At 45.2% G+C, this 17,324-nt stretch overlaps 1 protein-coding gene across 1 annotated transcript in view; it reads right to left on the bottom strand.

Annotated features, from left to right (window-relative positions):
• The window catches only part of LOC126160280 (protein artichoke), a 171,612-nt gene that overhangs the window by 94,115 nt on the left and 60,173 nt on the right, over positions 1-17,324 (bottom strand). The window contains exon 5 of the mRNA XM_049916897.1: positions 4,109-4,426. Within this exon, the coding sequence (XP_049772854.1) occupies positions 4,109-4,426 (318 nt within the window). The remainder of the gene's footprint in view (positions 1-4,108; positions 4,427-17,324) is intronic.

Raw genomic sequence — 17,324 nt, 5'->3', positions numbered from 1 at the left:
CGTCCTTCCCTAATCCGATGAGACCGATGACCTCGCTGTTTGGTCTCTTCCCCCAAAACATCCCAACCCAACTTAAACTGCAGAATGGATATACAAAACTACAAAGGGGGAAAAATAGACTTTGTAACCTTAAGGGGAGCAACCATAGATAGTTTTAACACCTATCTGGACAGCGAACGACACATTACTTCGGAAAGATATCTCTTTGGAAATACGTATCCAGGGAGAATGGCGAAAAGCACAAGAAAAGGAGGAACAAGCACTTTCGAGCACAAGAGACTTCGGGAAAATGGAAGCAAAATCACACGATATAAAACAAATTGAAATGCTAATAAACAACGCGTGCCTGGAGGAAGCAACAGAAGCGTTAGAACTCCTAAGACAAGCCGCCGATCGCAGGAACAAAAGAAGAGCCAAAAAATGGTTCGACGTGGAGTGTTACGGGATAAGAAAAGATCTACTAGGAAGCCTACGCCAACTAAAACGGTCGCAGAGAACCCTACACCCCTCAGGACTTGCGTCAAAAAACTATATATGAATAAGAAAACTCTTAAAGAAAAGAAGAGAGCATTCTGAGAAAGAGAAGGAAATAAAGTAGTGGAGGAAGCCACAAGGGACCCAGAAAACGAGCCGAAACGCATTACGTCAGTGTGAAAGATTGGGAGACGCAGTTCGACAACATACCGAACAAGGAAAGATTAAAAGGCAGACCGGATGGTAGATAGGAACCGGTTCCGTTGGCCACCGAAGAGGTCAAAGATACCGTTAGCAGAACCATGACCAAAAAAGCTGCAGGCCCTGACAGACTGTTTAGTGAAATTGTAAAAAACACAGCCAAAATACTAACGCCCATGTGAACAGAGCTGTACAATAAGTGCAGAGAACAGCCTCCTTTCCACAACAGTAGAGACAATCAATAACAAAAGCTCTATATGACGGGAAAGGCGACCCTCCCCCCCCCCCCCCCCCCCAAGGACCCTAGCAAATACAGAGTGTTAGCACTAGAAAACTTATCTTTGAAAATATTCGCAAAAATAATACCGGAGCGATTGAAGCCAACATTCTAGGCGCGCAGTCCGGAACCGCGCGACTGCTACGGTCGCAGGTTCGAATCCTGCCTCGGGCATGGATGTGTATGATGTCCTTAGGTTAGTTAGGTTTAAGTAGTTCTAAGTTCTAGGGGACTAATGACCTCAGAAGTTAAGTCCCATAGTGCTCAGAGCCATTTTGAACACTTTCCCGAAAGTCAAATGGGAATCAGGAAAGAAAGATCAACTCTGACCTCAACAGAGCTTCTGCTAAAGAGCATACGGGAAGCCCTTGAAAGTAGAGAAAAGTTTTATGTAGTATTTATAGACTTCAAAAAAGCATTTGACTTTATGAATAAAAGTTAGTAACAGAAAACAAAAACTAGTGGGAACCCCAAGTGAAAAGACCATATGAACACAAATCATAATCGCAGTACTGCAACAGAAAGAAATAACGGTGTCGGTCATCCTCTCCCTATCACAGCCGATATACCAATCAAATGGGGAACTTCAGGGAGACCCATCGAGTCCTCTGTTATTATCTTTGAAGCGGAAGAAGTAGTAAGAATATCCCAAGGGAGAGTGTAGTCTCATACACACATGCACACATGCAGATGATATTGTAACAGGCTCAACGGAAATTACAAAGCAACAAGAAACGATAAATGATTTGGAAGACTGGTGTGGCAAACACGCCTTCGAAATAAATGTTGTTAAACCCGAAATGTTGGTGCTCAGAAACGGAGGAAGAGCACCCGCATCGGCTGAGATCCTCATACAGAAGAGAAAAGAAAACTGAAAATCGGAGCAGACTTCAAGTACCTAGGGTTCATGACAGAAACAAGTGCAAAATGTTTCACAAAACATGTAACAGGGAAAGCAATTTAACGAATATTGGTTATCCAAGAAACAGAACACAGTAGATACCTCGGCGTAGAGACCGCAATGGCACTATTCAGAGTCAGAATCTCGCCAGTACTAACGTACGGCTTAGAAATCATCGGACTACATCTCACAGTGAAAAATCTAACGAGACTAGGACGAGTAAAGGCGACCTATATCAAGAGCGCGATTGGGGGTGTCCATAAGTACGATTCAGACTAATATATCTGCTGGCGAGGAAATCCTTCCTCATTGAAGACCTAGGAACGAACCTGATGCTCCCAAAACCAGCACTTCGGAAAGTCTACTAAAAACGTATGAAGAGAAAAAGGGTAGACATGCCTCCAGAATTATGTAGTACAGGCACCATCGCTGATCAAACACGGACAAAGGACAACTTCTAAATGAGACACGTGATCACCAGAATGGCAGTCCATGATTTCCACGGCTGTATTTGCAATACCACAAACCAAATGCAGTGTACGAGAGTGAACTGTGTCATCAAATATGCAATAGTTACCACATAGAACACTGTACGAAAAGGACACGATCAATAAATGACTATGCAAACCACAATCTATAAAATTTCTAATTTAGTGTATTATTCTAATTGTACTTTGAACTTGTGTGGCTAATTGACTGCAACAAACGTATTATTGATATTATTATTACACTACTGGCCATTAAAATTACTACACCACGAAGATGACGTGCTACCGACGCGAAATGTAACCCACAGGAAGAAGATGCTGTGTTGTGCAAATGATTAGCTTTTCAGAGCATTCACACAAGGTTGGCGCCGGTGGCGACACCTACAAAGTGCTGACATGAGGAAAGTTTCCAACCGATTTCTCACACACAAAAAGCAGTTGACCGGCGTTGCCTGGTGAAACGTTGTTGTGATGCCTCGTGTAAGGAGGAGAAATGCGTACCAACACGTTTCAGACTTTGATGAAGGTCGGGTTGTAGCCTATCGCGATTGCGATTTATCGTATCGCGACATTGCTGGTCGCGTTGGTCGAGATCCAATGACTGTTAGCAGAATATGGAATCGGTGGGTTCAGGAGGGTAATACGGAACGCCGTGCTGGATCCCAACGGCCTCGTATCTCTAGCAGTCGAGATGACAGGCATCTTATCCGCATGGCTGTAACGGATCGTGCAGCCACGTCTCGATCCCAGAGTCAACAGATGGGGACGTTTGCAAGACAACAAACATCTGCCGAACAGTTCGACGACGTTTGCAGCATCACAGACTATCAGCACGGAGACCATGGCTCCGGTTACCCTTGACGCTGCGTCACAGACAGGAGCGCCTGCGATGGTGTACTCAACGACGAACCTGGGTGCACGAATGGCAAAACCTCATTTTTTCACATGAATCCAGGTTCTGTTTACAGCAACATGATGGTCGCATCTGTGTTTGGAGACATCGCGGTGACCGCACATTGGAAGCGTGTATTCGTCATCGCCATACTGGCGTATCACCCGGCGTGATGATATGGGGTGCCATTGGTTACACGTCTCGGTCACCTCTTGTTCGCATTGACCGCACTTTGAACAGTGGACGTTACATTTCAGATGTGTTACGAACCGTGGCTCTACCCTTCATTCTATCCCTGCGAAACCCTCCATTTCAGCAGGATAATGCACGACCGCATGTTGCAGGTCCTGTACGGGCCTTTCTGGATACAGAAAATGTTCGTCTGCTGCCCTGGCCAGCACATTCTCCAGATCTCTCACCAATTGAAAACGTCTGGCCAATGGTGGCCGAGCAACTGGGTCGTCACAATACACCAGTCACTACTCTTGATGAACCATGGTATCTTGTTGAAGCTGCATGGGTAGCTGTACGTGTACGCACCATCCAAGCTCTGTTTGACTCAATGTCCAGGTGTATCAATTATTATGGCCAGAGGTGGTTGTTCTGGGTACCGATTTCTCAGGATCTATGCACCCAAATTGTGTGAAAATGTAATGACATGTCAGTTCTAGTATAATATATTTGTCCAATGAATACCCGATTATCATCTGCATTTCTTCTTGGTGTAGGAATTTTAATGGCCAGTAGTGTAATTATTTTTATTATTATAAATGTATTCTATCCGACTGGCTCCGTATCATAGAGCGACATCACGTGCACGTCACGTGCACTGAGGGTGCAGATAAGTAACTCCAGTGAGGAGGACAGGTGCGCACCTTGAGTGCGGGCAGGTCCCAGAAGGGGGCGTCGACGGCGCCGGCCAGCGAGTTGTTGCGCAGGCGCAGCTCTCGCAGCGCGGGCAGGGCGCGCAGCGCGCCGCGGTGCAGCCGGCGCAGCCCGTTGCGCTCGAGGTGCAGCTGCTCGAGCGCGCCGTGGCCGTGCAGCGCGCCGCCTTCCAGCTCCGACACGCGGTTGCCGCTCGCGTCCAGGAAGCGCAGCCGCGGCAGCTGCGACAGCGCCGACCGCAGCTCGCTCGCCGACGACAGCTGGTTGCCCTCCAGGTACAGCTCCTCCACGCCCGCCTTCCCCGAGCCCTACTCGAAAAACGAATCCCTGCATCACCCGATAGTGTCGAAATACATTCTAACATATCCAAATCAGTAAAATGTCGTCTGTTTCTCCTCTGTGTTCCTCAGATGGTAAGAAGTTGTATGTAAAAGTTACCAAAATTTTCTTCATCTTCCTCCAGACCTTATCCTGTTTCTCCACAGGGTTGGTATGTCGATTCAGATTTGTCTATGTGTGTGGTAGTGAGCTGTAAGATGCCCTTCCCGACGCCACCACTTTCCACTGAGACAAAACGTATGTACCCCATCTAGTGTTATCTCAGGCACAAGTATGAGAACGTTTTCTAAATGTTTACTAATCATGTAACTTAGGTGGCACTCGGGTATCAGTCAGTATTTACCTAGTTGGATGTGGGAACCCACCAAAAAACTACCTCCAAACTGGTCGCTACACTGAGTCTGGTATCGAGCCACGCGAAAGTCGAATGCCTGCCGGAACAAACGGATCTCGTTGACCGACGGAGGGTAGTGTCGCCGCAGCACTGCACTCGCCTAGTGAGTGCGCCACTGCCGTGCCACGTGAATACACCGGCCAATAACGTCACTTGCAGTCAGAATAAAAGCGCCACACATCCACCCCTCACTCTCTTCGCGACCCCAGCGAACACCTTATCCTCAGTGTCTTCTTCCCCTCCCTCACCATTACCTGTGCCACCATCTATGTCCTCTCCGCTGCTCCTCTTCCCTACGACTTCATCTCCCACATTGAACGAACCTTCTCCACCTATGTCATTGCCGCTTACATCAGCATCCGTTGCCACTCCCCTGCTGCCCTTTGGCAGTGGCATCAATTCCTCCGAACGATCCGAGGTGACCGTGTCCCCTCCCCCACCACACACATCCCAAAAGGGACACCACCCCCGACGTTGTCATTGCCTCCACCAACCTCCTCGGGCGTATCACTGTCGACATCCTTTACACCACAGGTAGCAACCACCTCCCCGTCCTTCTCACCGTAACATCTGCTCCCCACACCCCTCCGGCTCCCCACCCTGCACCCCCTCCAAGGTAGTCCACAACTACCATTGTGCTAACTGGGTTGCCTACCAGGAATCCATTGCTACCCAGTTCGAAAGCCACCCTCTTGCCTATCACCATCCTGATGACATCATCCATGCCTTGCCCTTCAGCAGACCATTACTGACGCCATGGAGGCCCGTGTTCCTACCAAAATCATCCACCCCCACTGTCCTACTCTCCCTCTGTGGGCTGTCCTCCTCCACATATCCTGCCACCTCTGTCGCTCCTTCCTGTGCACTCATGACAGGGATACACTCCAACTCCACTGGCAAATACAGCGACATGCCTGGAACTTTATTACAGCAAAGAAACACCAGGACCTGTGCCAGACTGTACACGACTCACTGCCACCCTCCCTATCAACTCCACCAAGTACTGGACGCCTTCCATCGCCTTTCTGGTTCCCATTCTGCACCCCATTACCCCCTTCTCCATAACGACCACTCCCTTCCCAACAACCTCAGTAAGGCCAACAACTTTGCTTCCCACCTTTCCGAGGTATTCTCCATCCCTGATGATCCCCACTTTGATTATTCTCTTTTCCCCACCGTCATGGAACGTGCTAATACCTCAGTCACTCCACTTACTCCTAGTCTATAGTACTTGGGGCAGTTGCCCCCCTGACAGAGAGTGTCCCTCTCCTTCCTGACTGTCCTTGCCAATCTATACATCATTCTCTCTACTGGCTTCTACCCTGACCTGTGGAAGACCTCCCACATCCTCTTACTCCTCAAACCCAACAAACTCCCATTGGTTGCCTCTTCCCATCATCCCATCTGCCTCACCTCCATCTTCAGTAAGGTCCTCTGCCATCGTATCCATTGCCACCTCAATCAATACCACCTCATCCACCTTATCTAGTGTGGTTACCAACCCTCTTTCTCTGCTGAAGACCAACTCCTTAACCATGTTCACCCTCTTTCCTTCCAACTTAACTCCCATCGCTCCACCATATTTGTTTCCCTCAATCTCCAAAATGCCTATCACTGCGTGTGGCATCTCCGTCTCCTCTTTAAACTATAAACCTACTCCCTGCCTATCAGTTTTGTCCGTTTGGTCGCTTTCTTCCTCTCACACCATTCTTCCTATGTCAGCCTCCACGACACCAACTCCTGCCTCTTTTATCCCACTGCTGGCGTTCCCCAGGGCTCTGTCCTCTCCCCTTTCCTCCATCTCCTGTACACTGCAGATATGCCCAAGCCACCCCACCTTCCACCTCCTCCAATATGCTGATGACACCACTTTATAGCTCTCTATCCTACTCTTCAACGGTCGCAGTGCACCCTCGAAACCCACCTTGACCAGTTCACCAGTTCACCACTTGGTGTAACCAATGGCTCCTTCATATCTATCCCTCCAAAACCCAGGCAATCATCATAGGCTGCACCACCCGCTCCTTCTGTCTCCATGATTTCTACCTCGCCATTTATGGTCGTCCCATCCAGCGCACTCCCCTACCCTTAGATACTCGACTGTCACCTCACCTCTACCCCTCATCTTCTTACCATCCAGCAGAAAGCCTATTCCTGCCTCCACCTCCTGAAACTCCTGTCTGGCTGGACATGGGGATTGCATCCTTGCACCATCCTCCACACCTACAAATCCCTCAACCGCCCTATCCTCTGTTAAACCAGCGTTGCCTGGACCTCTGCCCCCCCCCCCCCCCCCACTTTTATAAGGCTCTCCAAATCCTCGAACACCATGCACTCCATCTTGCCTTCTGTATCCACCTTCCTTCCCCCACATGATTCGTGTATGACCTCATCTCCTCCCCCAGCTCTTCCTTTTTCTCCAACATTTCTGCATCCTTTACACTGTCCATATGCTTGATTCCCACCCACCACCTGGTTTCCTCCTTCCTCTCCACCATCTGCCCATTGCTGCACCACTGTCACTGTATCTCTCCCTCTCTCCACCTCCACACTTTCCATCTCCTTCAAGCCGTCCGGTGTGGCCAAGCGGTTCTAGGTGCTTCAGGCTGGAACCACGCGACCGCTATGGTCGCAGGTTCGAATCCTGCCTCGGGCATGGATGTGTGTGATGTCCTTAGGTTAGTTAGGTTTAAGTAGTTCTAAGTTCTAGCGGACTGATGACCTCAGCAGTTAAGTCCCATAGTGCTCAGAGCCATTTGAACCATCTCCTTCATCAGGGCAATTTCCAGCACCTCCCCCTCCCAGATGTTGAACTTTGCTGTGACATCTACCCTTCCTACCAACTATAGCCTGGCCTTGTTCCCCCCCTCGCCAGGGCCCCCTTTTTTCCTCTCACCTCATTGTCCCAGAGCGGATTTCCCTCCTTCCCCCTGAGCCCATGGACCCCTTCCTCGGCTGTTTTCTCTCCTGTATCTTTCCTCCCCAGCCCTCCTTCGTCGCGCCCCCACCTCATCCCCCTTTCTCTCCCCTCCTTCCCACCTCCTTTTGCCTTCTCCCTTATCCCCCTCCCCTGGCAGATCCTCCAAGGTTTTTACTCATTATGAAGTGTGCTGTGTTTGTGTTGTGTTCGGTGCCGTTATACAGTGTCATCAAGTGATGTGGTTTTAATTGTGTGCTCGACCTGTATATAGTCCACGATTGTTCGTGTGCGTTGTGTCGAAAGTTGGAGCACTTCGTTGTAGCCTGAACTGTTATTGCCTTGTTTTTGTTGTGTCGGGTCCACCATTCTTCCGCCTGTTGCTCGACTCTGGAATGGGTTTGAGTGCCGACTGCAGGAGGTCTCCCAGCCTTACGTTGTCATCGTTTCTCGGCTGTTCTCTGACGTGTGAACTGGTATCCGGCGACTCGCAGATATAGCACTGACCCTCGTCGTTAATTCACCGGAAGAATACTGTCTGGGTTCTGTGGAACCACCCCCCCCCCCCCCCCTGCATGTCATGAAAATGGGTGCTTTAACACACTTACCTAAAAGTGCCTTAAATATATTAATAATTAATTAAAGTTATTATGTCTTACCTAAGCCTTGTTCTGCACCATCACCTTCAAGTTTGTCATCTTGGAAGCGGGTAGAGTGGTAGCAATGTTCCTTCCACTTTTTAAATGTGTCCTGGAAGTGTTTCTTTGTTAGCATGTTTAGTATTCTCTGCAATTCCACTTTAATCTCTTCCTGAATATAAAATCTTTGCCCCTTCAGCTTGATTTTTATCTCGCGCTTTTAGTACATACTTCCTGTATAATGTAGTTGTATGCAGCCAGGCACTACCATGGTGGAGTACCCTGTAGTTTGTAATCCACTTCTTCGGACATTTTCTCTCATCTCCTCCCTCAAATGTAGTAGAAAATATAACAACTCATTACTGACCGTATGACCACGAGAGTCAAATGATCAATCCTGACACTTAAAAAAAAACATTAAATAGCATTTTAACGTTATTTTTCATTTGGTCTTTATTTTTATGTTAAGTGATTCTTCCAACTCTTATTTGTAAAACAACTTCATAATTATAAATGGAAACACATTTTTAATTTCCTTAACCGATTTTCGACTTGGAAAGTGCAACAGTCGTGAACAACCACACGGGAATGGCCGGAGAAGTATTTACAATAATCACGTCGCAGATTTGCAGACAAGTGCTGGCACGCCTGATAACTTTTGATATGCAGAAGAAATCAGACGTGCCAGCACTTGTCTGCAAATCTGCGACGTGATTATTGCAAATACGAGGGTTGTTTTTTCAAGTAAGGGCCGTTTTTATTTTTAAAAAAAGATACAAAAACAGAATGAGATTTTCACTCTGCAGCGGAGTGTAGGAGACGAGGTACTGGCAGAAGTAAAGCTGTGAGTCCGGGCGTGAGTCGTGCTTCGGTATCTCAGTTGGTAGAGCACTTGCCCGCGAAAGGCAAAGGTCCCGAGTTCGAGTCTCGGTCGGGCACACAGTTTTAATCTGCCAGGAAGTTTCAGATGCAAATACTTTTGTAAAAAAAACTTTTATTTTCTAATTCTACACACTTTTACCTATTTTTCTACATAGTTGCCTTGTTTATTTAAGCCCTTGTCATACCGTACAACTAAGTTTTTAATTCCCTCTTCAAAGAATTCGGCCGCCTGCTCCGACAGCCAAGAGTTCACGTCCGCTTTCACTTCATCGTCGTCATTGAAGTGCTGCCCGCCGAGATGGTGTTTCAGGTACCGGAAAAGGTGAAAATCGCTAGGAGCAAGGTCGGGGCTGTATGGTGCATGGTCCAAAACTTCCCAGCCAAAAGAATCAATCAAATCCCGAGTCTTTTGAGAGGTGTGAGGCCTAGCGTTATCGTGCAGGAGCAAAACTCCTTTTGTCAGCATGCTGCGCCTTTTGTTTTGAATTGCTCTGCGGAGCTTCTTTAGAGTTGCACAGTAGGCATCTGAGTTGATTGTCGTTCCTCGTGGCATAAAGTCCACTAGCAAAACACCGCGCCGGTCCCAGAACACTGTTGCCATAATCTTGCGCTTTGACAGCGTCTGTTTGGCTTTGACCTTGACGGGTGAGGTTGTGTGTCGCCATTCCATCGATTGTCGCTTGCTTTCGGGAGTGATATGGGGTACCCATCTCCAGTGACAATTTGATTCAACATGTCATCCCCTTCTTCCTCGTAACGAATCAAAAAGTCCAATGAAGTGGCAAATCTCTTCCCTTTGTGGTGCTCTGTGAGGAGTCTGGGTACCACCGAGAACACAGTTTCTTAAAGTTTAGGTTTTCAGACACAATTTTGTACAAAACCGATGTTGAAACTTGTGGAAATTCCAAAGAGAGAGTGGAAATTGTGGATTTTCTGTCCTCACGAATCTTTGTTTCGACTGCAGCCACCAAATCATCAGTGATCACAGAGGGCCGGCCTGAGCGTTCTTCGTCATGGACGTTTTGACGGCCATTTTTAAACTCTTTAACCCATTGACGCAATTTACCTTCACTCATTGCATTCAAGCCATAAACTTTTGTTAACTGACGATGAATTTCTGCAGCTGATAGGCTTCTCGCGGTCAAAAAACGTATCACTGACCGTATCTCACACGCGGCGGGCGATTCATAAATCGTAAACATTATAAAGTATCACAGCGATGCGCACACGTCAGCTACAGAGCTGCAACTTGCATCAATGTGAACGGGAAGGATGCCGGCAAGTGGGGCGGTGGCTTGTTGCGGCGTTCGCGCGAACTACGGGACTATACGCGCGAACGGCCCTTACTTAAAAAACAACCCTCGTACTTCTCCGGCCATTCCCACGTGACGGATTTCCGAGAGCATCGCGGAATTATTCGAAGTGTACTCGTCTCATTTCGTGCGTCAGCACAAGGAAGGATTAATTGCCTTAATTTGGTATAAATAATACTAACAACTGTCGCCTGTACGGCGTTATTGAGGGCGGAACTGACTGTTGTTACTTCTTCCTTGCCGGAGCGTGGAAAGCTTCCTTAAATGCATTACTGATTATTTCTTAACCTAGAAGACCGCTGGGTTATGAGTTCACACGAGAGGAACCCAACAGCCCTGATACAGCTGTGTCACAGGAAACCTCAACCCGACCATCAGAGGCTCATCGGTTAAGGTAAGAACAGTCTGCAGCGCACCCGGCGAGTGATCCTGACAGGCAATTCCCGGTACGGAACTGTACTCGGCGGGACTCACAGAAGGAGCGTTGATGTTTCTTCTCTTTGTTCATACGTGTCAATTCGAGCTTCTGGTTTCGCCTCTCGGTTTCTCCCACGTTAACACGGGCGGCTGTTGTTGCAGTTCGCTGCATGATTATGGCTTTAAGAATAAGTAGGAAAGACCGGAGCGGAAGGGCCCGCCTAACGTTTTGGAGGTCTCAGTGAACAAAAAAATAATTAGAGAAATTAGGAGCTGTTTATTCAGGCATTTTTGTAATAAAATTTGCAGATGAAGTTAAAACAAATTAATATATTTCGTTCGTTATATCAATAAACTAAATTACTGTGTTCAAGTGCGTGCTGCCCCGTGCACGAAACAAAACGGACTACGTTATTTTCTTTTACTTTCTTCGATGACGCATCCTTACAAGTAAACCGGGTTTCCACGTTCTTAATATCTACGTCAGCAGACGAGTTATAAGCCCACTGCCTGCACTTCTTCCTGAAATTTAAGTCAGGATGACGAGCCAGAAATCCAAGGACCCAGTTTCTGCAGCCAGTTTCGTTTCATTGTAGAATGGGTGCAGCCACCCGTTTCGTTGTTCGAGTTGATACGCTAATCGGCGCAGTTCTTTCTTTGTCATACCAAGACGTCGCTTTTGTAGATCCTTAAGATATTTGACAAGTTCTAGCTCTTGCTCCTTATTGAAAACACACCGATTTTCTGCATGTTTTGTCAGCTGTTGAAAGGGGAGTGTCTTTTTGTGTTTTTAGGTATCGTTTTAAAGTAGTCAAAGGCATGACAAATTGTTTCGATGCTTTTTCATGGTTCATCGTTTTATTAATTATCGATTCAGCAGCTTGTTCCATGTTTTTCGTGGACCAGTTTTGTCTCTTCTTTTTCCGTACATAATGACGTACCATCTGCAAACGAGAAAGGCAAACCATGCAGACGTGTTCAAATTATTAGACTAAAGACATTTTTTCCAAAACTTTAAATTTGTTACATATTTACATTCACATACAGATTACATTTGTACATTCAATAATTTGTATGCATGCCTTTGTTCTTAATCAACATTTTTATCCTCTTTGGCATAGTTTTTATTAATTTTTCACATGACATTTTAATATTATTGTCATGGTACCAGCTTTCCTCTAGTTTCTCCATGAGATCATGTTTGCTGGTTATTTTAAATTTCCTTATCCTCTGGTTCACAACAGCCCATAAATTTTCAATTGGGTTCATATTAGGCCCTTTCCTTGGCCAGGGCAATACTTTCAGTTGCTTTTCTTCCAAGTACTTGGTTTTCTGGCAAGGTGCCCCATCATGCATAAAAGTGGCATATTTATTAGGAAACCATTCATTTATTTGGGTGAAAAGTTCCTTTTCAAGAATTTCTTTATATTGTTCTTGCCTGATTGTCCATTCAACAATGTGTAATCTGTGAGGACCTTTCAAGGACATCATACTCCATACCATAACGGAAGTTGGATGCTTCACACATTGCTACACACACTCAGCTTTGAACCGTTCTCCAGGTCTGCGACAACATACTGGCTGCTTTCTTCCATCACAGTGAAAACAGATTCATCACCGAAGCATACCTGAAGCATGTGCACAAACTTGGAAGTTAGAAAAGTTGGGAAGAGTAGCTTAGGAGACCTCAACAGTCCCAAAATTCAAATGTACGTTTCTTCAGTATCAATAAAACATCACAATTTCAAGCCAAAACTCCTAACTTTAGAGATCAGACCCATTTAATTTAACATATCATTGCACATTCCTTAGCCCAGTTCACTCCTGAAGTTGTTTAGCCTACTGCGATCTTTTGGGTTTCATGGTAGGTGTGATTTTCTGTTTTTTCCTTGGTCGGCATACCTTTAAACCACCTTCAAACAATCTCTTCCTCACTGTCACAGGCGATACTTCAACACAGAAACATTTCAGGTGACGGCTCATGCATGTAGAAGTAAGTTTACGGTTCGTTGTCGCCATGTTTGTAAGTCTTCTCATTGTTCTAGGACTGATTTTTCTTTTACATCCACGTTTTCCTTTCCTGTTTGGCTTGTATTCACCACCTTTCTGCATTGAAAGTTTGATTCTGCTGACAGTTTTCTGTGATATTCTCATTCTGTCAGCAGTTTTTTGCTGTGTATAACGATTTTCATCAAGAAGTCCTACCACAGCCGAAACTTTCCGAGGTGAAACATCTTTTGTCTTCTCCATAACCTCACTTTCTTTGGAAAGTCCACGATTTGTTCCTATAGCTAAAACCATGCAAGTTCACAAGGTATATAATGTGTTGTAAAAGTAGCAAGAAGTTAGGTCTACTGAAATAAATAACAAGCTGAAGTATGCCACAGAAACATAAAACATTACTGTAAACACAGTTTCAAAGCATGTACACAGACAACTAACACCAACACAATTTGGAGGGAAAATTACAAATATTACCAAATGATAAAAATTCAGTGATCTGTGAGTTGCTTGGTAAGGACATTACCTGTCATCAGTCAAACCATTAAAACAAACCAATTATTACACTTTTCTCTTTTATTTTTACACCAGAAAACTTAAGAGTATCAAAAATAATCGTTTACTGTAATAATTTGAACACGTCTGTAATTCTTCAAATAAAGAATAAAAGGCGACAGGGGAGGAACGGACTATATGATTAGAACATTCAGCCCCAAACGTGTATCATTGAGAAAATATTCAGTAACCACCATAAACAATTTTTTTCAACTGTATTGTATACAAAGATAGTTAAGAACGTGCTGATTTAAGTGGACTAAACGTTGATTGTGAAGAAAAGAATATGACAGACTTACCTTGTTAAAAATGACCAGGGCAGTTATAACAGAACAGCGAATTCGCTCACTCTTATAGGCAGACTGCACAACTCACGCGCGACGACAGTTGCAATCTTACTAAACCTTAACAGACATTGGTTTGTTAAACACTTGTCAGTCTGAGGGCACCCTAGCGCCTCCTAGACGAAATTAGACGACCGAGACTGTTGTGCCCCGGTAGTCAATTCCGCTTCGGTCTCCCCTAGGTACTCAAAGCCGTTGAATCAAGTGTCGGAGAAAGCATCGACCAGCCCCAAGGGTAAGAGGACTGCCTTTGCATAAAGCTTGCGCAGACAGAAATAGGAGTAACGGGCGGTCATACGACCTCATGAAGATTCCATCGTTAGGTCTTCGGATGTCGTGGTCTAAGCCGAAGCTGTAGCAGCGCCCAGCGGGGCACAAGCGTGATGAGTTGGAAATAATTCCGATTTAATGCTTACCATCGCTTCTGAGTACTCCTAATATTTTGTAACACCAAAGGCTGAACTAACATTAACAGGGCCTGGCTGGTCCAAGCTACCCAAGCGGTTACTTGGAGCACCAACCTGAGAGGGACACCAGATGCACCCAACAGAAAAATTTGTATACTAGGCATATCATAATTAATAGTGCTAATTGACATACGTGAAAGTGTACGATATGAGAAGTCAAAACGTTGCAGTAAGTCTGGGTTTGTGAGATAATTGCGAATGTATGGTTAAAGGCTCCACTAACTTACGTATCAAATGTAATTGAAGTGAAAATTTTCCGATTAATCTCTGATCTAACTGGCTCAGATTTCACCCAAGGCCTGCCTTAACGAGAAATACAAAACTACTTTAGCACATTACATACTACAATTTATGTTCCACATGTCATCCTCACGTGACTTTATTAATAGAATGTTTCTCTTTGGTATCACACACAAATTTGGGGTTTTTCTTTTCCGGTCATACCATATTTACCAATTTTCAACTCCTTTCAGGGCAATTTTTCTAAAATGTACCTACGTACTGGTGATTTCACAAGTAATGTACAACTTACACAGTTAAACAATGTCTTATGTCTGAAACGTCAGTTTAAAATTAGATGATTTTTTGTTTCATTTCCGCCCCAAATGCTTTTCTTCTGGGCAACCTCGGAGTTAGCTAAAAGACTGACGACACTTATTTCGCGTTGCTGGATGTTCCATCACTTTCCGTGATAATAAGAAGCTTTTAATGTTCTTTATTATTACTCTCTTGAAGTGGACTTTCGAGCTCCAAGGAGGTTCGTAAGTCTGTTCCAATGTACTTTCTTTATCCACTAATTTATGATATCTGTTTTATTTAATCTTGTTGTACGAGGAAACGAGGAATTTGTATCAATGGCTTGATACTCATTCGGTAACCCCGAGGTACTGAGCGCGTCTAGTATGTTTCTAATTTGGTCAAGTCGTTCGTGTACTGTAGTTGTCCGCTTTTTTATCAAATTTTCTGTTGTTCCCAAGTACTCTCTGTCAGTAAGTCCCTTACTGTGACACGACTGGTTACTGTCAGGATCCATCTAAGACACTTGTTCTGTGCTATTCGTATTTTCTTCCTTTGCGTTTCCCTAGCCAGACACCAAGAGACTTTGGTGTATAATTCTTTTGACTCGATACAATCGCACTTTGGTGTGGGCTGGAAGCTTCGTACTTACAAACATGAGAAACATTTTTCCCATCCCTGAGGCCTCGTGCCAGGGGTTTTGTACATGATTATGAAATAAAAGTTGTCTCTCCATAGTCACGGCCAAATATTTAACTTTTTGGCTCCATAGGAAGTTCTGTCCTTGTAGATTTAATATTTGGACTAAGTTCGCCGTTGAATTTAAAGTATCAGTCTCAGTTTTCTAGTCGTGTTCCTTCATCCTTGCTTAAGTGAAACACCTTGCACATCTGTTGCTGGGTATATCCACTCGTTTCGATTATCCTTTTCAACTGTTCGAATTCATCCTGCGTAGAATCCTTATCGGAGACATTGTTCGAAGCATGCGCTTTAGGTGTAACGACATCTTTGGCTTATGAAGTGCGGTGGCAAATGCTGGCTTAATGTCCGACTGTACCATCAATTTCACGAACGATAATGTCCATAAACTGGCGGCAGACATCGTTTTCTATTTCGATGGGAGTTGAATACTTCTATAAGATAGGCTATAAATGCTCCAAAAACCAATGCAATTTACCCTTCTCGTGAGACAATAACACGAATGTGTCGTGGAAGAGATTAGTCTTTAACGTTCCGTCGACAACAAGGTCATTAGGAACGAGCACAAGTTCGGATTAGGGAAGAATGGGGAAGGAAATCGGCCGTGCTCTTTGAAAGGAACCATCCCAGAATTTGCCTGAAGCGATTATCGAAATCAAGGAAAACCTAAATCAGGATGGTCGGACACGGGTTTTGCATTGTGTCACTTCGTTCGGTGAATGTATCATCCACACATCTGCATAAGATCATTGCTTTAAAATTTGGCGAGTCTAATGATTTCTCTTCGACGTCTTCCGTAAATCAGTCTTCCAGATTACAACCCCAATCACAATGATGCTCCAGATGCCTAACATACAATTACCACGTCACCCAACACTGTAAGAACAAGCCCACATTTCCTCACTGTAAAGTCAATTGTCTCCTGAACCAATGTTCGATTCTACAACCTCCACACATGTGTAACACCTGCAACCTAACTTATCCAGTCTACTCTTATAAATACAAAGCACTGTCCCATCAATCCTGAATTAACAGTACCCATCGGCACTGCTGATGTATCACTACACTCGCTACCAGAAATATAATTCGATTCGCAGTCACAGTTGTGCAAAACATCCGCCCGTTTGACCGCCACAGTATACCCAAACGAATTGGAACGGCATCTCTTCACATAATACTGCTTAATGTCACAGCCTCATCCTCTCAGAACCAGTCCCACTACACATGTTCCTGTCTAGTTCCCATTGACTAATTCAAATCTTATCCCATACTGCACAACATATATATTCTACCGCATTTACCCCTCGACCCTCTCAAAATTCATGGCGCAGTCCTATTTCACAAGGCCAACCCTTGCAGTACGTACCTGGATGAATCACTTCCCCCATCGACACTCTCATACCAGCCCCGAAACCACATCTCACTTCCTTCTCCATCCCACAATTTAATTCGACTGTTACCCGTAAATGGCAATGGAGCCACGGAAAACGACTTCCAGTTGAACTACAGCAGCTCAAATACCAAAACTATCAATATCATTATCATTCCAACTCCATCAGACAACCGTCACCCAGATCGACATCATCCGACTGAATCAATAAAATTCGCACATTTTTGCCATCCTATTGTACTTTAAATCCAGCCTTATTGTAATCATTGGCTGTACAGCTGAAAGGCAGGCACTTAGCTGCTGCCAGCTCTCTCCTTCTTTTGTGGGAGTGAAA

This window comes from Schistocerca cancellata, chromosome 2 (genome assembly GCF_023864275.1).
Source record: "Schistocerca cancellata isolate TAMUIC-IGC-003103 chromosome 2, iqSchCanc2.1, whole genome shotgun sequence".
NCBI classification, from domain to species: Eukaryota; Metazoa; Arthropoda; class Insecta; order Orthoptera; family Acrididae; genus Schistocerca; species Schistocerca cancellata.
The sequence above is the reverse complement of the archived record's forward strand: the minus strand, read 5'-3'. Positions and strand labels throughout refer to the sequence as shown.